Genomic DNA, 22,557 nt, shown 5'->3' with positions numbered 1-22,557 from the left:
CAAATTCCAACTGTGGTTCCACTATGTTGTGCTAAAATAATGCTCGCTTCTCAAGCTACTGTACAAGAATAAATCCAAAAGCCGGTGTGTTTTTGTTGTTTAGGTAAGTACAAATGGCCATATTACCGCATGTCGTCATTCTCATTTCGTCATGACACCCAGCTGAGGTACCAAAACCAATGCACGTATCACAAGAAACACAGTCATTTTCATTGTTTGCCATGACACCAATCCGGAGATGAATATAGCTTGAAAAATATCCTGATCCTGAGCCCACTTTGATATTAAATCCTTCTCTGTTACAATTTTCTTGTAAAGCTGAACCATTGATGAGAGATTTCCAGGCTTCCTTCCCGGCACTTGTGCTTTTAAAACTACCTTCTCCGATCACCTTGTATAACGAACTTGCGGCGTAGTCCAGCGCTATCCATCTGGTCTGATTATCGACTTTCATTCCGAGGCAAATCTTGCGGAACGGTGTGTTCCAGTAGGAAGCCAACTTTGTTTGTTTCTCTGTTAAGCCTTCGAGACCATCTTTGATTTTGTAGGCTACCTTGTTGGTCCAATATGAAGAGTTATAGTTGAAATCGTTCTAAAATTGAAATAATATAAAAAGTTATTTCCTGTTAATTAATACTAGTTTTGATGTCTGGCTTATCCGTACTTTTGACGGATTGTTGTAAAGGATATTATCACCTTATTCCCATCAATTTTCATCACCAGGGTCCAGCCTCCTCCTCCACATCCAGATATCGGATTCATGTGACAATAAACATCATATTCGTCGAGCGTGATATTATTTTTTATCTTGTAAACACCATTGATTTGTGAACTAAATAGTTGAGTTATAAAATATGAATAAGAGTAAGATTATAAAATAATACGACTTAGTCATTTCACGCGCAATCTTTGATAAACAAACAGGGTGGTTTAAGCGCATTACAATAATGTCTATTATTTCTTTGGCGTTCTCCCAAGCGCTGGACAAACCTACACTCCTGAAATGGGTAAAACACTCCAATATATAACACGTACGCGCCGATTTTTCGCGAAATATGTTAACAGCATTTGATTGCTGAAGGAATTTCATATTTTTCACAACTGTCAGGCGATTTTTCATGCTTTTATACAAGGTCACAGAAAAAAGTTACGCTATAGAAATCATCCTATTCTCATTGTTTTTATGCCTGAGCGCTATAGTGCTAAATCCACAAATGCAAAGAAATCATGACATCAGTCTCTTAAATTTCAAATTACTCCTTTTACAATGAAAATCTTCTTACAATAAAATCATGCGGGTTCAACTGAAAAAGCGTCAGTGACATAAAAAAGTAGTCCATAACACAGTAGAATTTCATCAAATTCCCTTGTGAGTAAACTCGTGGGCTTAAGTGGGGTTTAAGAGCAATGAGATAATTTCATTATTGTCATTGTTTTTGCATGGGAGACACTGTACATAGGCAGGAGAATAATTGTTGATGATTTGCATTATCGTAGCCAGCTTGGCGATGTAGTCTATGCAATTATGCTAATATTTTGGTTCTCATTGACTGTTGAAACTATGAATTTTTAAAAAAAACGAACATCCATCAATAATTTGAAATTTGCGTTGAACTGTCATTTTAAAAGAAAGACTGCTTGACCTACTTACCACTGTCACGTTCGCACGTACAAACACACGTAAAAGTCAAAAGCTTATAAAAATTATAAGCAGCACTTGAAAAACTACTTGAATAAATCGAAAGAACTTAGTTTACCACATATTTCAGTATGCATTTGTTGACCCATTTGTGAAATAACAACAATTTGGAAGCATATGAAATCTTTTGCACGTAAAAGTTTAAAATCATTTAAATCATACTTATGAAATCAAGGATAGAATAGACGCATGCATAGGGTTGGATTCTTTTGATGATTTGGTGTGTTTTTACTGGCATAAAAATATTTATACAACAATATAAGAAGGTTTCAAGCTTTTACGTGCGTGTACTTACGTACAAAAAACGCGACAGTAGAAAATAGCTCTAACGCATTTAACCTCATCAAGACTTTTAAACCCAAGGCGTAAACTAGAACTTGGAAATTCTCGTACCTGTTCCTTTCTAATATTTCTTTACAAGACACTGCCTTACTGGGCTCTACGAAATAAAACATCAACATTTAAGAAATAGAAAACATTTTGCGTGAATGTTTCTATACAGTTATAGAAATTATAAACACGCGTGGATGTTTAAGCGAACGAGAAATAATCCAAGTGAACGCAATCAATGAATATAACTAACTTTTGTTTTAAAGAAACAGTGTTACTATAGGCAACTACACGATTCCTTTGCGCTATCTTTTACATTCATTTTCATCATGTAGTTAGTGTATAGTATTATTAAACTAATGGAAAGGCTTACTTGTTGATTGTTTTGTCGGAGAGTTTGAGAAGGAAGAATCTACTGCCTATCAACAACAAGACAAATATTGAACTGTATTAAAATTAAACGAGTCTCACATTCATGATAAGCATGTTTCAAACTGCAATTTGACTGTCGTCGATTTTTTCATTATATTAATTTATTTAGCTATACTATAATTTTTCATACCAATATATAAAATTAATAATTGAAATATATCGGCCGCCTAAAAAAGATGTGACTTTTTTTTAGTATTTACACTGCATTTTGTTGTCTTCTCTTGGTATAAGTAACTTAATTGTACAAAATCTTCAGTTCCCATGATTACTGATGATACTCGCGTATATATATATAGTTTGTTTCGTTTTCATGTTTTGTCAAAGTATCCGTCGAACTAAGCAAAGATAAGGTACTGAATGAAAACTTACAAGATGGTTGAATTCAGGGTTTGTTTCCTCATCGACATCGGATGTTTCTTGAGTCTTCCTTTTGTTTAGCTCACACAGGCCTTTACCAATTCCAGACGTTTTATAATTCACAGACGCACACGATTCATGTCCAACACAATGCAAACCGCATTCAAACTCCGAATCTGCTTGTTTTCGTTCGATGACATGATTCGCCAAGAATCGTTTCTCGTGTCTGTGGAAAATGGCTTGTTGAAGTTGCTGAGTTGCTGGTTCGCTGTGTGCTTGCGTCATTTTTGAGACAAGCATGAACGTCAAAATTATTTTTATTTGGTTCGCCATTGCATAAAAGTCTTACGAATATCTCTACATCAAATTGTCACCTTTTATCACAAGCAACTAGTGAGGATAACTTCTGTCAAAGCACAGTGTCAAAGTGAGTTGCGTGCAGCGTATGCATGTTACAGATGTGATTGTGTTGATGAAATTACATAATCGTGTTCCTATTTAGCTTAATTGGATTCATTGACCAGTCAAAATCATGCTTTTCTCTCGTAGCCAAAGCATAACCAAAGCAAAGCCTAATTAATATTTTATTCACCTTGTTTAGCACGTTTTTAGCAGATGTTATATTCAACAGCTATTTAAGTATTTGCCATATCAATTTTCAACACTTTCGATTTTTTTACGTTTTTTTAAAGATAACATATATAAGGATTTAGACTTTTACGTATAAGGATTTAGAATTTTACGTGCGTGTAACTGCGTATTTCTGAAAAAAACGCGTAACTGGAAAGCAGCCTAAAGGCCCAAACAGACCAGACGCGATGCGGCAACGCGAGGCGAATTTTGAGTTTTCAGAAGCATATAAATTAAATTCCGGAAGTAAAATTTGAGGTCGACACAAACCGGACGCGAATTGGCAACGCGGCGCGAACTTTTAACGTTTTTAATTTTTTAAAATCAAATAAATTTTAAACTATCATAATATTCTTGTAGATTACATAACAATGAAACATTTTAACTGCTCTAGCGTCCATAGTTTCTAAATTTTACTTCCAGAATGTAATTTATATGCTTTTGAAAACTCAAATTAAAATTCGCGTCGCGTTGCCGCATCGCGTCCGGTCTGTGTCGACCTTTAAGGTTTCCTCTATTGTAATTAATTTTCATTAAAATCTACTTTCGCGTGTGAAATCTACTTAAGGCGTAAGACATTTTTTGTTTTGAGTATTTTTTTTAAAAAAATAATTGCAATATACGATTAGTTGGATACGATTAGTTGCATACGATTGTTGCATGGAGACTGGCAAATAGAAACGAAAGCTTATGCCACAATTTCGTTTATAACCATATGGTTGTATAAACGCCGCCTGAGAACTCACCGACAAACCGTATACCTCTAATCGTATAGTGAAAATGGCTCTTCACACCTGTTAGATTTAATTAGATTTAGTCGAGCCTAACATAATTATCGTTAATTAGCATTTTTATTACGGTCACGCGAGCACAAAAGGCTCCAATAATCTGCCTATGCTGCTCTGAGTATTTACTATACATATTAAAAACGTGCTCTTGCTCATTCTAATTTGTATTGCAAAGTGTTTCATACCAATCTTGTATAAGTTGTATTAAATCCCCACGGGCTAAAATTCGTCAACATGGCATTCAAATTTTAACAATTGATCACAATAGTTTTCGTTTTCTTCAGGGCTGTCCCAGTAAAACAGGAACCCGCACAATTGATTCTCATGCTATGTTAATATTTTGGTGATCATTGACTGTGAAAACAATGAATTCTAAAGAAATGAATAATCATAAAAACATAAAATAAAATTAATTCGCATTACTTGAAGTATAGCTGACGCAATCATGTTTAAAATATATTATAAAATGCTACGTTTCCATTTCTTAGGAAATTTCCTTAGAAAAGTGCTCCACTATGGGGGAGAGGGTAATTATTAATTGCTTAATTATACATTCTTTTCAAAAGTTCTTTGTTTCTCTCTGCTCACCAATCCCATCCCTGTGCGAGGAAAGCAATATGCAAATAAATTATGGAAGCCTTGGCTAAATTGTGAAATTGTGGATATGATTAAATTTAAATAAGCTTTGTTATTGCTTCGAAAGAAAATGGTAAAGCTGACCGCGGAACAACGAGTGTTTATTGTGACATTATCCCAACAGAGTGCTTAGACATTCAAACTTTAACAATTACATTGTTATGCGTGATTTCAATAGTTTTCAGGTTTCTTTCGACATCCTGTATAATATAACCCTCAAAATTCATTTTCTTTCATCTCGGCTAATTAAGCGGGATCATGCAACTGATGCGAGATCCTAAAAAAGCTGTCTTGCATAATAGCTTTAAATAGGTTCACATAAACACTTACAATGTTCTTATTCACATCTTTCAACCAAACATAAAATATTAAAGCAGAAAATAGAGCTGATGGATTGGAATCTTAGTGATCCCGGGCAGATTTACTTCTTATAAAACACTGACTCGTAGACACTCACTTATTAATAAACACTTCCCAAATTTGTTCTCGGGCAGTGAAAACCATCCCATAAACAATTATAAACAAAAAATTTCCTGGCATGGGAAGTGTGTCTATTCTATATAGAATATGAGAGCCCCTTGTCATAACTTAAAAGTTCAACAAGTTGTTTAGTCTTTCTTCGACATAAATCTCCTTAGCCATATCCGTCTTCCATCTTCCGTACGTGAAGCAGTTCAAGAGCCTTTCGCATATCGCATTTGTACTGTTCTTGACAACTTCGGTTATTCCTCCAATAGCTGTATTTTTAGCGTTTTGTTGTGTGCACAGACCATACCGCAGTTTACTATAAACTTACGAAGCTTTATTTTGACACCGTATAACCGAGAATTCGCCTTCTTAAAGACATAATCGACATGAGGATCCCACGGTAAGTTCGCATATAATATTAAAGCAAGCAATTTAAATGCCCGATACTCTTTCCACAACGTTCCAGCGACGTACAACGGAGGATATTAGAATGTAAGCCATACTTCAAAAAGGACACGAGCATTTCTTTTTTTGGGAATAAGGATTTGGTTGATTGAGAGACATCCGCCGAAAGCTTGTATATTGATTTTAAAAAAATAAATCTCCAGTAGTTTTCTTATGAAATAAAACTACAGCTTATCGAAATCTAACTGAGTCAGTCTTTCCTGTAACTATAGTGAAACTTGTTTTTAAGAAGCTGTTCATGACCAGAAATGCAAGCCGATAAGAGGTGTGCGGGAATATGTGGTTCAGTTTTCAGTTCATTATTCAGATCAGTGTCGCACAATTCGAGAAAGACAATATGGCGAATGTGTTTATTTTACCAACAAACTACACAATCTAATACAGATACAATCAGATTATAAACAAACACAGTTATAAAAATTGGTATAGTAGATAGTAATAAAAGAAAATAGATAGGTCCACCAACTATATAACATGCAGGCGACCCAATTAGTTCAAATACTTATACAATATTGTTGTAATGTTGACTATTTTTAAGCTATTGCATTGTATCATGGCAACAGCAACATAGCAACAAAAAAAACAAATCAAAAAGTGTCCCTAAAAAGCTTGTGCCCCTAAACTTGCAATTGGGATGCCTTCGATCCCAGGCCGTACATTTCGCACGACAACCTATACCATGAAAACTGAAGCTGCGCTAAAACATGCTTCTATTGTGGCATATGCACAGTAGGTTCACTTTTTGAAAAAATGGCACTAAATACTATTATCACCTCGCCTGAATGAATACTCAAAGATGGAATCTTATCAAAGTTTGCAAACTACAGATATATATGCCGGCTACACCGCTACGAAAATATTAACATGAGCATTATTGACATGTACATAAACACAATCAGAAGTAATTACAACAGCTGCTTTCCCTCGATTTATATAATATGTGCATATATCGTGGTGCAAATTGCAAAAGCATTTCTAATCTTTTAACAAAAGAGAACTACAACACCTTTCTCTCCACTCACAAAAACATATATACAACTCCAGCCAGGGCCGTCACAGTCGCTAGAAGCTTAATTGGGGTGTACATATTCATTTACTCATGTTGGCACAATATACAACTTGGAACACCAGTAACTAATTCACTCGTTTACATCTATCAAAATGATAAAATCGCAGCAAAAATTTCAAGTGTAAACGGGCCCTAATTTCTATACGATAGTTGATTGTTTATTATTCATAATAAGTTATCTTCTAGCCACGCGTTTCCATAAAGCTGAAAGGACTTTGTTATAAGCTCTTAAGTACTTTCTATGTCTTAATGCATAAATAAAGGCGTTAGCAATCGAGTTGACGCCAACAACTTCCAGAGCAAAATGATATAAAATTCGATCCGACTTGTAATCCAGGGAACACGAAATACAGGTTGATTTGATGATGAATACCACAAAATATGGAACAAAACAAATGCTCAGTACTCCGAATATAATAGCGAAAGTTTTTACTGCTTTAATCTGCTTCAAGAGCTGACGTAACCATGCTGGGGTGTGTTTTTGCTGCATTTGTACAGGATCTGGTTGTTCAAGTTGAAATTCAACCGGTCCTTCTTGTTCAGGATTCACCACGTTTCCTACAACCATCCATTTTCTTTGTTGCTGAACGATCTTTAACATTTTGTAGTTGAGGATTCCTATGACAACAATGAGAACTAACAGAATTATGATTCTTGAAAGTCGAAATGGCATAACTGCTGCATTTGACCGTTTCTCTCTTTGCCATTCTCTTTCGCAGTAAATATACACGATTGGAAACTGCACGGCGGCAGTTAACCAAACGACACAGAGAAGCGCCTTAATTCTTCGCCATGTTACGATGTAGTGGTACCGCAGAGGCTTTGCTATAAAAACGTATCTATCAACGGTGATTGATAGTAGGGAGGTTAAGCTTCGCGTATTTTTTTACGGCAAACGGCAGGAATGATCACGTGACCTTGAATTTCCCGCCTTTGCCGTTTGCCGTTTGCCGTTTGAACCTCAAGGTGAGTGATTTCACGTTTGTCGTAAACGTGTAAAAAATTGTACAATGTAATCAAAAATATGATATAGTTTTCCATATTTTGTCTTAAAAAGTATTGCAAGTGCAAGTTCAGCCGCATTCTTCGTGCTGTAATGTGTTTTTCATTTTATATAATGCTTTATTTTGTGACTGTTTTTCAAGATGCCCCCTTTTCGTTGGCCGAAAGTTGAGCACGATCTGGCATTGTGTAAAGAGGTTGTTGCTGAAAGACCAGTAAGGCCTGAGGATTGGGAAATTATCGCATCAAGTCTATCCGTTATCTTTTCGACAACAGAAAGCCAAGTTCACTTGAAGGGACGAGGTTGCAGAGAGCACCTCGACTTGTTGGTAAAGAAATTTAAAGCAGACGAAAAGAATGCTTTAAAAAGGTATATTCTTTTATAATGACAGACATTTATCTCAGGCAATAGCTTTTATTTTTATTGCCCATGTAAAATAGACTATATTCTATAATTTGTGTCCTTATCTTATAACAGCAATACCCTTCAGGAAACTGAGGCAGAATCATTTCTGCACATAATTTGTGGCAGGAATCAGTATGTTATGTATTATTTTTTGGCTAATATGTTTATGCTAAGAGGTTGAGGCTTATATAGTAAAAGTATAACTTGGATATCATATTGACCAATAATTGCTCAACCTATGAGAATTCCAATGACCTATATACTAAGAGTCTAAGTGCCATTTTAGTTGAAGAATTCAAATGGTTACAACAGGATATATGTATTACATTGCTATTTCAATAAAACATTCCAAGAAATATCTGCCTGCATGGAATCATTGGAATGATTTTTGGAATGGACTACTTTATTTATTTGATTTAGTTACAAAACAATTTAAACAATAAAACAAAACAAGTGTAACCTTTTTGCTTTATCTCTCAATCACTTTTAAGCCCTTAAAAAAATGTTCTATAGAATATTCCATTAAAATTCTCTACTGAATATCCTATAGAATATTCTAAGGGATTTTGGAACCTATTCTATGGAACGTTCTACAACATGTTCTATAGCACCTTTAATAGAATATTCTATTACATATGCCATGTTTTATAGAATATTCAATAGAATATCCTTCAGAACATTCATTAGAATGTTCTATAGAATACTGGTATTCTATGGAACATTCTAACACATATTCTATGACATCCTATATGAAATGTTCCATAAAATATTTTCAATCTATGGAATATTCCATTAATGATCCTATTGAATATGCGATAAAATGTTCCATAGAATATGTATTCTATAGTATATTTTATAGGATAATCTATTAAATATGCTATTGGATGATAAATGGTATATTCAACATTCGTCCATGTTTCGACTTTGAAATATATCACTTTATAACAACATAATCAAAACTTCTTTCTGCCAAGAGTGAGATATACAAACAAATAAAATATTCTCAAATATATGTAACAAATTTATTTACTTAAAGTTCAATTGATGCAAAGATTTAATGAAAATGCCTTGCTTAAATTACATATAAATAAATCTAGAGATTAAAGAAATTGAAATACATATATTATACAACAAGGAATAAAAAACAAGTCCCATAAGTGTCCATATAACTTTAATCTGCATGTAGAACTCTAGTTCTGGTAATTAAGTCTGTCAAATAATCATTTTGTTTCGTGGATAAAACAACTGCAGCCGGTTGTTTGAAGGCTGTTTAGCTTAAATGGTAGTTAAGTGAGAATTATACACATTTCACACATTTTGAGGAGGATTCAATTGAAATATTATGCACTAAGTAATTGAAAACAATATGGTGTCACTCAAATTGAAATATTTTAGCTTGGTTTTTTATGAATGTATAAATTTATTCAATATTTTCTAGATAAAATTATTACCATACTGCAGTTTTCCCACCAAATAAAATGACTGTGCAAGAAAATAGCAAAAATATAACTAGGCTATTATACTAAATATATTTACATGTACAGAACATGTAAATAGTAGAAAATGGAATGTCATATAGTTACTGATGTCCAGATGCTTTCAACTTGGTTTTCTCAATTTGCACAATATTATTAATTTTTGGTGCCATAACTTGTCATATGTCAGCCTCTTTTCCCTCAAACCTTTTTGCACCATACTTTAGACACAGCTAGAAAGGTAAAAACTCATCAATAACTGAACCAAGATATGTATATAAGATATATTAACTTAGACCAGACATAATTACTAACAATTATACTGCTACCATATATACTCTTAACTTTCTCTGGCTCTGGTTTGCATCCTTTTCTTTGAATTAAGCTAGGCATTTGAAGCCTTTCCAGTGATGGAATGAGAGCAAAGTTGTTCTTGCATCCACGGCACTGCATAAACAAAACCTTTCACATTTAATATTGCTTTAATAGAGCTCCATTTTGACATTTGGTTAGTGTGATGCTTGGACAAAAGGAAATCTGTAAATTTTAACAATAAACACACAATTTAAACACTGAGACCTAGCTTATATTTAATTCAATTTTAATGATATATAAATTTATCTAGAGCTAGTGCAAATGTCTTGACAGAAATAATTTTTAGTTGGAATGGCTCTATTTATAGTGGTATAAATAAAAGGTGTAAATAAAATGTTCAATAAAAAGTTTAAGCTAAAGGTGAAAAAAAATGAGATAATTGATATACAGAACTTGTTGCCTATACAAACATATAGCATTTATAGCATATACAAACACATCCTACCACTGAATTCAATACTTTAGCTACACATGTGTTGTATAGATGGGTCAATGAACTTTTGATTATTTTCTTAACTTTAGAAATTTCTCATCGCCATGGCCTTTCTTTCTCACGATCCTAGTCACCTTTCAGGCATTCACAAAATTATCCATATCTTCTGATTCTTCTCGCATAATACAACGCGTTTCACCACCCTCCTATGATTCCTCTTTGACAAATTCAAAGAATGCGTATTTATGTAAATACGAAAGAAAAAACGCACTAAATTCTACCAGCATCAGTTATAAAACGTTGAATCAACGGATGACAAACTACATACAAGACGCGCTCAAAATTTGAAAATAATGCGTGGCGGTTAAACAAGTCCCACATAACCTTGCGGCCTTGTTTGGGCAAAACGCCCGCCATCTAACCTGCGAACGGGCATATTATGAAACAGATATGAGATATGTCATATGTGGGAAATATTCGTGATTTGTCTTTACAAAACAAATTATTTCTGCTGAGAATTTTAACTTTAAGACTTTAAAAGTATGTTGAGAGAACCTTACAAAAAATGCGATTATAATTCTCGACCAATGAATAGTGCACTAAAAATGTTATATTTTAAATTGCATAAAGGTCTCATTCTGTATAACATATATTCTATAGAATATTGTGTACAGCATGTTCTATAGAATATATTATTGGATATTTAATTTGAATGTTCAATAGAATATTCTATAGCATCTCTAAATTCTATAGAATATTGTGTACAGCATGTTCTATAGAATATATTTTACTGTGAATGTGCAATAGAATATTCTATAGCATCTCTAAATTCTATAGAATATGGCAATGGAATATGCTATAGGATAAGAAGTCCTATAGAATATTCTATGGGATTTAGAATATGTTATAGCATATTCTATAGGATTCTATAGAACATTTTCGTAAGGGAGATCTGGGACAGAAGAAGATTACACAGAATTAACTCAATTGTTGGAGGATATTACATCTTACCTAAATGATATGTCTAAACCATCAAGAAGTAAAGCCCACAAAATAGACAAAGAGCATGAAGATTATGTTAATGGCTTAAAAATGAGAAAAGCTGCAATGGAGACTTATGGTTAGTTATGCATCTATCAATTTAATGCGAGGGTCATGCATGCATAATATTTGGCACAGTTAAGCCGGTTTTACATTACAAGCCTGAGCCTGACTTTGGCCTAGATTTATTTGGTTACAAAGCATTCACACTTGTGTTTTCAACAGGCTGAATTTGGCCTAGAATTTCAGCAGTTTTCATATCAAAACCATTGAACTCTACAGTTCACCGATGTAAACTAACATACTTTGTGCCGTCAACTTTACCATAGAAATCTGGCCCATGAGTGTTTACACTACTGTAAAGACTAGCCTAGGCCTGATCTAGGCCACCTGTTGTGATGGGCCCAGATTTCCTGGTCTAGGCAAGGGTTAGGCCAGGCCAAAGTGCATTTACACTACGAAAATCAAAGCCAGGCCTACCGCCTTTGCAGGCTCAGGCTTGTAGTGTAAACACAGCTATAATTGATTTGTGTGATCCTCATCCTAATTAGAAATGCACAATTGCTTGATGCAAACAATTATATATATAACAAATATGATATATCATTGCACAGAGGCTATCTTCAGCCATGTTTTTGTTTTCTAAAGATAAAGAGAACAAAGATGAGGAACTTAATAGTAACAGCAGTGATGAAGAAAGAGATGAGGACATCTTTAAAGGTTAGTTAATAAATAATCAGAATTAGCTGTATATAAATCACTTCAATAACTTTTAAGATCTAAACCCATGTTATACAACCCACCCCCCCTTACTTTTGTTATTAAACATATGGCAGTTTTGTAAGTACATGGCTACCAATTGCTATTTCTTTTTTTTCAAAGTCCCCAAAAATAAGAAACAACGCAGAATTGGGCAAACACCTATGCTTCAATACCTTTCAGAAAAACATGTTGACAATATCAAGATTAAAGAAAGGTCACTTGCTTTAGAAGAAAGAAAATTAGAATTGGAAGCTCAAAAGATTGCTTTAGAGCAAAAGAAGTGGGAGTATTTGACACTGCAAGTTAAGAACAAAGATTAACTTTCCTGAATATATAAATTTAAAGAAGTACTTGTTAATTGAGTGACATAAATTACAGCAAATGTTAAAATGCAAGTTAATTTATTATTTGTAAATAATTTAAAATATTTCACACAATATTTATTGTAACAGTTCATTTAAAATCATTAAATAAATTCTTGTTTTTACATATTTCTGAGGTAAGCTTCTAACTGTGGTGGATCCACTCCAAAAAAATGTCCTGTTTGTGATCCATATAAACATGTGTGGCAATTCGTTAACAGAACAGCAACACAATAAAGCTTTCCAACTGGTTGTAGTAGAACTTTTAGGTTTTTGGAAAAGTCCATGAAAGCAAAGTACTGAACAATTTTCCCAAATCCCCACTCAACACTTGTTCTTACTGAGCTCATGTGTCGGTTGAACTGCTGCTGTGTTGGTGAGAGCTGTGCTCCTCTAAATGGTGCTAGTAAATGGCTCCTGACTGGATATGCTGGGTCCCCATAAAGTACGAACGGCTCACCATTTTCATTATTCATATGTAGCTGTAGTTGTTCCAGTAGTCCACTAGCTGTTAACATGAATGCATCGTGCCGCCGGCCTTCAATAGGGCCAAACAGGTTACATATTAAACCATTTGGGGTAACCACCGACTAAATTATAAATGTCAAAATATTGAATTAATAACTAAATAGTAACTATATGCACCCAGTAGCCTTCAGATGAGAAATAAAATGGTCTGGTGCTATGAAAGTAGAGTAAAAGAATTGTCATTGCTAGTGTTACAGTAAATATTGCATATTGTCAACTACCTGAAATTTTATGCAATGTGTTCTTTTATGTCCAGAAAACATAATCCTTTGGCTAAAAATGGGCCTGCAGATTGGTCTTGCAGTTCCATCTATGAACCCCCAACAGTTTCTTAATGGTGCACCTCTTGCATGTATAGCATCACAAAAGATTTGTGGATCCAGCCAAGCCAGGTTCAGTTGTGTCAACAAGAAAGAAAAACGATTATAGAGGTCATTCACAATCTAAATAAAACATAAGGAAATACAATTTCAGATCACTTCAGGATGTTTTTAGGTTGATGCCATATTTTACATAAATACTTGAACAAATAAATAAAATAAATACTTGAATAGCTTGGAATTTTTTCATTAAAGCTGACCATAGCACAGAAATAGTTTGTCATTCTGAAAGCATGTCTAGACAAGGCTATTTCAAGGCTATACATACATACAGGCAGCCACTATTTTAACTCAAGAAAAACGTAATATTTTGCACCTCATTAAATATTAAACTCATCTCTGGTTCTGGCCTGCCAAATATGCCTGAAAGGTCGCACCACCTGTTCGGATATGCCAGCCGCCTCAGCAAAATCATCAGTGCTTCCATTGACGTGCTCATTGTCCTTTGATGGCACCTGTAGTATTCTGGAAGCAATAGTGCTTCGGATAAACGTTTCATGTCTTCTTTCCGAAACCTGAAAAATTAAACAACAAAACATAGGTTTTCTGCATTGCCATTTAAAAATAATTAAACTTAATAACTGGGGACTTTAATTTCCATCTCGATGACACAGCAAATGAAGATAGTAGAAAATTCATTGAAGTTTTGGAAACATTTGGCCTTATGCAACACGTTATGTTTCCAACTCATGTATCCAATCACATACTGGATCTTATTGTTACGAGATCGTCAAGCGATATTATGATTAGCAAAGTTCAGCCTTCTTATTTCCTATCCGATCACTGCTTTGTCGAATGCAGTTTGTCTGTGCCTCGTCCCAATCCTAAACCGAAGGAAATTCAATATCGTAAAATGCGACAAATTAACATAGATGCGTTCAAATCTGACATTGCTGCATCTAATCTATGCAAACTTGGGATAACTTGAATGACTTGATGCAAAGCTATGATGAAACCTTGTCTAATATTTTAGAGAAGCATGCTCCCGTTAAAAGAAAGGTAATAATCGAGAGAACAAAACTACCATGGTTCAGTGACGAACTTAAACGTCTGAAAGTAAATCGCAGAAAATTAGAGAGGAAAATGTTAAAGTCGAACTGTGAATGTGACAGGTCACTGTATCGTGCTGCCTGTAATAAATATTCTAAATTGAGGATGGGCAAGCGATTATATTATTCTGAACTCATTGACCAGTGCTCAGGTGACTCAAGAAAACTTTTTAAGGTGGTGTCTTCTCTTTCCAAAGTTCCCAATGAAAATTCCCTGCCTCCGCATACTGATTTGGGTCAGCTTGTGAATGAGTTTGGCGAGTTTTTTCATCGAAAGATTGAACTAATTAGAACCGAAATCGATAGCATCGCAGTACAACCTCCATCTGTTGAATATTGGCCACCTGCAGCTGAATTTACATCATTTCGTCAGTTAACAGAGGAAGAAATTTGCGACATTATTATGAAATCATCAAAGGCTACTTGCAAATTAGATCCAATTCCAACCTGGTTAGTGAAATTATGCGTTGATGAACTGAAATCTGTAATAACAAAAATTATTAATATGTCATTGCATCATGGTTATGTTCCTGAAGCATGGAAAGTTGCTCTTCTGGTACCTATATTGAAGAAACTTGGTCTTGAGGCTTTATTTGAGAATTTTCGACCTGTGAGTAACCTCTCATTTGTTTCAAAAATTGCTGAAAAGGCTGTTGTTGGTCAAATAGTTAACCATTGCGAAGAAAATGCACCACTTCCTATTAATCAATCAGCTTATCGCCCTTTTCACTCAGTAGAAACAGCTCTTATTAAAGTTCAAAGTGACATTCTTATGAGCATGGATCAACAAGAAGTCACGCTACTTGTACTACTCGACTTAAGCGCGGCCTTTGATACGGTAGAGCACGAGATCATGTTAGAAATATTAAAATCAAATTTTGGTGTCGGCGGTACTGCGCTTGGATGGATAAAATCTTTTCTATCGGACAGAAAACAGTTTGTTTCAATAAACCAAGTACTCTCAGATAGTTTTCCCATGACCTGTGGTGTTCCGCAAGGAAGCTGTCTCGGACCGATTCTATTTTTACTGTATGTGTCGAAACTATTTGAAATTATTGGAAAGCATTTACCATCTTCACACGGATACGCTGATGATACCCAGCTGTACTTCCTTTTGTCCTGAGTCGCCTGTTTGTCAAAATGATGCAGTTCGGGCTATTGAAGCATGTATAACTGATGTCCGCGCTTGGCTGGTTTCTCAAAAATTAAAATTTAATGATCTCAAGACAGAATTCTTAATAATCGGCACTCGTCAGCAGTTGAAGAAGATTGAAATTAACTCTGTACAAGTAGGGGACGTGGATATTAAACCTGCTGAAAGTGTTCGGGATTTAGGTATCTGGTTTGATAAAAACATGTCGATGGATGTTCACGTCGGGAAGGTTTGCAGCAAAGCTTTTAGAGGATTATATAACATCAGACAAATAAGGAAGTTTCTTTCTCAGGAGACAACTAAAATTCTTGTGCATGCATTTATAACCTCACATTTAGACTACTGTAATTCGCTCTTGTTTGGGATTCCACAGTACCAGTATCAGCGTTTACAAAGAGTTCTTAATGCGGCTGCAAGAATGATATGTTTTACACCAAGATCTGCTCATATCACTCCGGTTCTAATGAATCTTCATTGGTTGCCAATAAAGTTTCGAGTTGACTTCAAGATTGCATTACTGGTTTACAAAGCCCTTAACGGAATGGCACCTCAGTACATTGTTGATCTACTGTCGTATAAGCCTGAAAGCAAATACCATTTAAGGTCGGATAATTGTTCCTTGTTAAATATCCCGAAAACTAATGCAAAAACTCTTGGGGACAGATCATTTAAATACGCTGCCCCTCTCATATGGAATTCTCTTCCACTTCAAATTAGACAGTGTGAAACAATTAATTCCTTTAAAACTCAATTAAAAACATTTTTATTTAGGAAGGCATTTGAATAGACAAACTTCCTATTAAGTGTAAATATCGTGTTAATTTCTAGTAGGATAATTTTAGAATGGTTTTAGAGCATATTTATAACTGTAACTTTTAATTGTACAGCGCTTTAGAATATTTTTAACATAATTTAAGCGCTATATTTAAATGACTATATTATTATTATTATTATAATAAACTGATACAGAGAATGCAATAAAACCAGAACCAAAGTTGTCCATCATTATCAAGAGGTGAAGACAAGAAGTTAATTAACAAACCATGACACATTTATCTTTGACAATATTAAATATATCTACATTTACCTGAACATAGTCTCACAATCATCTTCAGAAATATCATTGAGGTTCAGACGGCAACGTTTCACTGTTGTTGGCATTAATGTTGAAAGTAAAATAGTTTCTAAGTCATCATCGCTGTCATCACTATCTTCAATAAGTCCCATTAGCTGCAGAACTTCTGCCCTGTCACGTCTAAAAAACAATGATAAAATGAATTCCAGCGCTATTTCAATACAATATTTATGAAACAATTGTAAAATTAATTAAAAAAACAAGTCTAGTGTGTGTACTTTACCTTCTCTTAGCAGCCATTTTTGAGTATCAAATCGCCGTCCGAGTTCACAAGCCAATAATGTGGAATGAGAACTAGTCCCCAGTATCAAGTCACCAAAACGAGTAAAAACGCGAAGCTTAATCGCATGAACGCCAATGTGAAACGGCAAACGGCAAACGCGAACTTCCCGTTTGTCGTTTGGCGTTTCACGCGAAGCTTAACCTCCCTAGTAACAGTGTCGTTGAAAGGAATAGGGAGACATAATGAGTTGACTGGTTTAACTTGTTGAATACGCTGTCAAATGTCATTTGCCTTAGAAAGTATCGAGAAATCGTCTTCGGATAGATTGAGAGGCAGACCAAAAGATCAGCAATAGCAAGATTCGTTACCAACCAGCTGCTAAGCGTTCGCTCGTTGTTCAGACATATGTTGTAAAAGATGACAGCCGCATTTCCAAGCACTCCAACAAAGAGAAAAATAAAACTGAGTATCATTAAGATGAAGCAGATAGATCGAAAATACTCATGATCACGACCGCCTTCGTCGTTTATGGTATGAGTATAATTATTCATGATCATTGTGGCGGGGATCCATTCTTCTAAATTCTGTGTTTCTCTCGTCGAAGCCCCGCCTTAGTAGTAATGACAGTTCAGACAAAACATATGGTGAGCATTATTGCGTTTTCTCTTGATCGAAGCGGAACGCCACTTTGTACGCAAGAGTTTCAAGTGTTACTGTCATTGCGTATGTCATTACGATCTTATTGTGGATCGTAATGGGACACTGTCAATACCGATAGCTGATTGTACAAAAGAATAAAATAGAGCTAGCATCTACTGGGAAACGAGGTTTTCAACTTATAACGTAAATTAAGACTCCCATCTTATGCTGAATAGTATTTTGATGTTTTAAATTACGCAAGGTGCTTTTGGGCGGGAAAATTTCACTGTTAAATATTCAAAACAAATAATAATTAAATTATACTACCAAAGCAATTAAATGAAACACTTTCTCACTTTTTGATGCAATTTCCGGTGCGACGAACTAAAAAAGCAAAAACTTGCGGCAGACTTCGGCGAAGTCAGTTTACAAACCTGTGAAACGAAATTAGCTAGCGAGAATTTCTAGCTCCTTACTGTTCGCTTTTGAACGAAGAAAAGACGGAATATGTCAATCAGCAAGTGATGATAAATGTTAAACCTGTTACTCGTTATTCATCTTTTCGATGTTTGGGGGTTGAATTAGATGAAAGAATGAGCTGGGAAAAGCATATAGACTCAATATGCAAAAAAATTTCCTTCAGTATCGGAGTCATTAAAAGGGTTGAACCGTTTGTAACACTTGAAACTCTTGTGCTTCCATATTTCGATTACTGTTCTACATTATGGGACAACTGTGGAAGCATGTTTATAGATAAATTGCAGAAATTACAAAATAGGGCAGCCAGAATTATAACAGGGGCAAATTACGATTTCGGATCAGCAGATTTGCTCCACGCTATGTCGCGGAAGAAGGCATAAAACGAATAAATCTGTTTTGATGTTTAAAATATTGAACAACCACTAATTAAGAAATAAATTCATTACAAGAGAAAATTTAAATTTGAATAATTATTATCTTAGCAGGGCCGTAACTAGAACGATAATTGGGGGGGGGGGTGTTTATTCATATATTCAGTTCTGCCCGACGGATTTCTTTTGTAAGTGCAATAGCTTACAATGGAAATCCGTCGGGCAAAACTGAATATATGAATAAACACCCCCCCCCCCCAATTATCGTTCTACAATCCTGGAAAAAAATTCGTAGACTTTCCTAATTTTGATATTTCCTCCCCCCTCCCCCCCCATTACAATGTTGAACTAGTGTTGTATCTCTTCCAAATTGTCATTAAACTGAACAACATTGTAATTGGGGGAGGGGGGGGGGAATTTATGGCAACTTGTCTTTTAGTTGAGAGAATTGGTACATTTGCTGTACATAACTGGAAATCTGATTGGACTTCGAAAAAAGTCTCCCAATATTTTTTCCAAGATTGTCTCAGTTTAAATATTCAGTTAAAAAACGTTTCGCTAGCCTATTCGTTGTTTATGATAAAGTTCTGCTGTGTAGGTCTTTTTTTTAAGTGTGAGATGCCAGGGTGCCGTAAATACAAGTTTTTGCGTTTTTAGGGGGGGGAGCTAGAGTTTATAAAGGGGGGATACATGTCTATATAAATATACATAACGTCTCACCACCATGTAGAAGGCTCAGTGCGATCTTTGTTTTGCATTCTGAGTGGTAACTTTAAACTATTTGTTCACGAGTTTGCTATGTTATTTAAAGTTTAATGGATGAAATTGATAAATCTAAACCAAGACGAACATATTTGGTCACTTACAGTAGAGCGGATTTGAAGAAATTTCCTTCAAGGGAATCTTTTGCTAAAGTTGTAGTCGCGGCTTTTACATCGAACCGCAGCAAAGTCGTTCCACAACATTGGGCATGTTGCTTAGAAAAGCACTCAGATGGTGGTCTTCATTACCACGTAGCCTTGAAGCTTAGTGGTCCCAAAAGATGGCTGGAAGCCAAAAAAAGTCTTGAAGCACAACACCGTATAATTGTCAATTTCTCTGACCACGATGGATACTACAGCGCGTATCAGTATGTAAACAAATGCGATGATACGGTTTATCACAGCACAGGCCACCCAAACCTGCAGGAAATTGGCTCTCCCAAAACCAAGAGATGTCAACAATTATATGCCAAACGGCGCCGTGAGAAAACGCAATGTTCAACGTTGAACAACGCTGGTGAATGTTCGACAGCTTCGAAAAGAAAGAAAAAGCTGTCGAATTTAGAAGTGGCTGAATTTCTAGTCAACGAAGGGATTAAATCTGAGACCAAATTGTTAGCGATTGCTAATGAGCGGCGCGAACAAGGAAAGAAAGATCTCGCAGATTTTGTGCTGTCGCGTAATTCTAAATGTCTTAACGACCTTATCCAGCAAACATGGAAGATGAATGACGCCTCTTCGACCCTAGAACGAGAAAAGAAATCACGAATTGACGTAATACGGAAAGCAGCTAGTGGCGAATGTGTAACGACCTGTGAAGGCCGATGGTTAAAAAGTGCTCACGAAGTGCTTATGAATAATAAAGTTCATCCGATAGTTTTTGCTGCTGCTGTGAGAGAGCTACTGTTGCTGGGAAGAGGAAAACATAGGAATATTATTATAGTTGGCCCGACGAACTGTGGCAAAACATTCCTATTGAAGCCATTGCAGTTAATTTTTAAGACATTCTTAAACCCTGCAGCCGACAAATACGCTTGGGTTGGAGCCGACACCGCCGAGATTATTTTGTTGAATGATTTTCGATGGAGCAAAGAGGTTATTGAATGGAAGAGCTTGTTGTTGCTGTTGGAAGGAGACGTTGTAAAACTACCTGCTCCAAAAAACCACTTCAGCGCCGATGTCTGTATCGATAAGGACACTCCGGTATTCGCTACTTCAAAGTGCATAATTAAGTACAGGGGCAATTACAACTCAGAAGATCAAAATGAGGACGCAATGATGGCGTCAAGATGGAAAGTGTTTTACTTTTCATATGGTATACCTGGAAAGCCAGCAGAAAGATATGGCACCCTGTGCAAAATGCTTTGCTGAGCTTGCTCTCTTAGGTGAAATAAACTAGAGTACGTTATAAACTTACACCTTTCATAAGCTGTTCTGTTAGTAAGCGCTAACGGTAACAATGGAGTCTACGATACTGTTGTGTTTATTTTAATTCTCGTGTGTGAGATACTGTTTGGACTAGAAACATTAATTTAATAACCATTACTTTCGTGCTTTATACTATATACACTTTATAAGAAGTCTAAAATATACATGTTACGCCATGTTACACTACATGTTACACTACATGTTACACTAAAATTACTATATTTTACTATAGTTTTTAACATGTTACAACATGTTACACCTAGTCTTTAAATAACTATAGTTTCTTTAAAAAGTAGGTGTAACATGTTGTAACATATCAAAAACTATAGTAAAATATAGTAATTTTGGTGTAACACGTTGTGTAACACACAGTGTAACATGATGTAACATGCGATAATTTTAGTCTAAGCCTTGTATGCTTAGAGTGTTGCTAGAACTAATATTAGTTTTTACATGGAAAAGTTTATAAAAAGCAAATGTTTCTGCATAATAGTTATACATGAGTTAAAATTAGCATTAAAGCACGTATAATGTGCAATTAGCTGAGTTATTTACACTGGTAAAAGTTCAACACTCTTGTCAAAGACTACAAAGGATAAATGACATTTTAAACTATCCACTCAGTACTTGGTTCTTTGACCCTTTTCTCTTATAACCGCCGTAATCCTTCCATCCATGCTGTCAATGATTTTATCAATTTCCTCAGGACTGAAATTCAGCATGGTTGTTTTGACCCGATTAGACAGTTCTTTAATGTTTTCGTTTACGATTTGTTTTCAAATGCATCATGATTTAAACGAACAGTAAGCGAATGAAAAAAATTTTCAATTGGATTAAGATCAGGGCTTCTAGGAGGAATTTTAAACACTAAACCACCGACTTTTTTGATAGCTTGCTTTGCCATCTTGGAATTTTGCCTTGGGCATCCATCCATGAGGAATCGTTTTCCTTTTGGGTTTGAAGATTTTTTAAATGTTTCGGGAAAAGATGACTTAACAATTTCGGCAAACTTATTCCCAGTAATCGTTCCATCATATTGCTCACACAAGACAACGCCTTTGCCGTAAGATATAGCAACCATGAAATTGACATTAATACCACCTTCCTTTTTTCCCTTGGCTGTGCAATTGAATTTTAAACCTTCTCCCCGTTTCCTCCATTCTCGAGCACCTGGTGCACGTGCTTGGTCGTAAGGATTACGTTTGTACTGAAATCCTTTCCCATCTAAATAGAAGGATATACCAGTTCTCCAAAATTCGACACCTAATTGTTGCCTTCTTATCTTTCTGCAAAAACTGGCTCTAGATTTCAGATCCTTGGCATGAAGAAGACCTTTTTTTCTTGTTTGTAAATACCAGTAGCCTTCTGCATTTAAATGATTCCGTACCGTACGGCTGGTTACATGCTTTAAACCACTGTCCAGCTGAATACGCTTGGACGTAAACGAACCTTCATTCTTTCGGAGATTTTTTAACGAGCGTACCACACTCCTTTTGTCTTGAGGGGATAACTTTGTTGGTCTTCCTTTATTTTGTCTTCTTTTATCAAAAACAGGCTCACCATTTAAAGGTTTCTTGGCATGTTTATATATAGCAGCTTTAGAGTACTGAGGAAACATTTTTAAAAGCCTCGACCCGCGGACTTTTGAAAGCTGATATGCCGCCCTAATTTGAGCAGAAT

The 22,557-nt window shown here is 35.4% G+C and overlaps 2 protein-coding genes across 2 annotated transcripts; both read right to left on the bottom strand.

The window, feature by feature from the left end:
* Window positions 1-55: 55 nt before the first annotated feature.
* On the bottom strand, window positions 56-454 carry LOC114539456. The gene has a single exon (XM_028560090.1). The coding sequence runs from the start codon at window positions 452-454 to the stop codon at window positions 56-58; it is 399 nt and encodes a 132-aa protein (XP_028415891.1).
* Window positions 455-12,852: 12,398 nt separating this feature from the next.
* Window positions 12,853-17,079, bottom strand: LOC114539446. The gene is made up of 4 exons (XM_028560079.1): window positions 16,928-17,079; window positions 13,955-14,153; window positions 13,480-13,701; window positions 12,853-13,320 (listed from the first exon to the last, which is right to left on the bottom strand). Exons 1-4 carry the CDS (start codon window positions 17,065-17,067, stop codon window positions 12,853-12,855), a joined length of 1,029 nt encoding a protein of 342 aa, XP_028415880.1. The 5' UTR covers window positions 17,068-17,079.
* Between the last annotated feature and the right edge of the window lie 5,478 nt (window positions 17,080-22,557).

This window comes from Dendronephthya gigantea, unplaced genomic scaffold, assembly GCF_004324835.1.
Source record: "Dendronephthya gigantea isolate DGI-Jeju-01 unplaced genomic scaffold, DenGig_1.0 000003F, whole genome shotgun sequence".
NCBI classification, from domain to species: Eukaryota; Metazoa; Cnidaria; class Anthozoa; order Malacalcyonacea; family Nephtheidae; genus Dendronephthya; species Dendronephthya gigantea.
This window is presented reverse-complemented; position numbering and strand designations above follow the sequence as displayed.

Bases quoted from the DNA above. Each gene is read 5' to 3' on its own strand.
- LOC114539456 (XM_028560090.1), bottom strand. From the start codon at position 454: ATGAAAGTCGATAATCAGACCAGATGGATAGCGCTGGACTACGCCGCA.
- LOC114539446 (XM_028560079.1), bottom strand. From the start codon at position 17,067: ATGGGACTTATTGAAGATAGTGATGACAGCGATGATGACTTAGAAACT. The intron at 13,702-13,954 runs GTGCAAAATATT...TGTTTTATTTAG, and splicing joins TGAGTTTAATATTTAATGAG to ATTGTGAATGACCTCTATAA. The intron at 13,321-13,479 runs GTAGTTGACAAT...TTTATAATTTAG, and splicing joins CACATTGCATAAAATTTCAG to TCGGTGGTTACCCCAAATGG.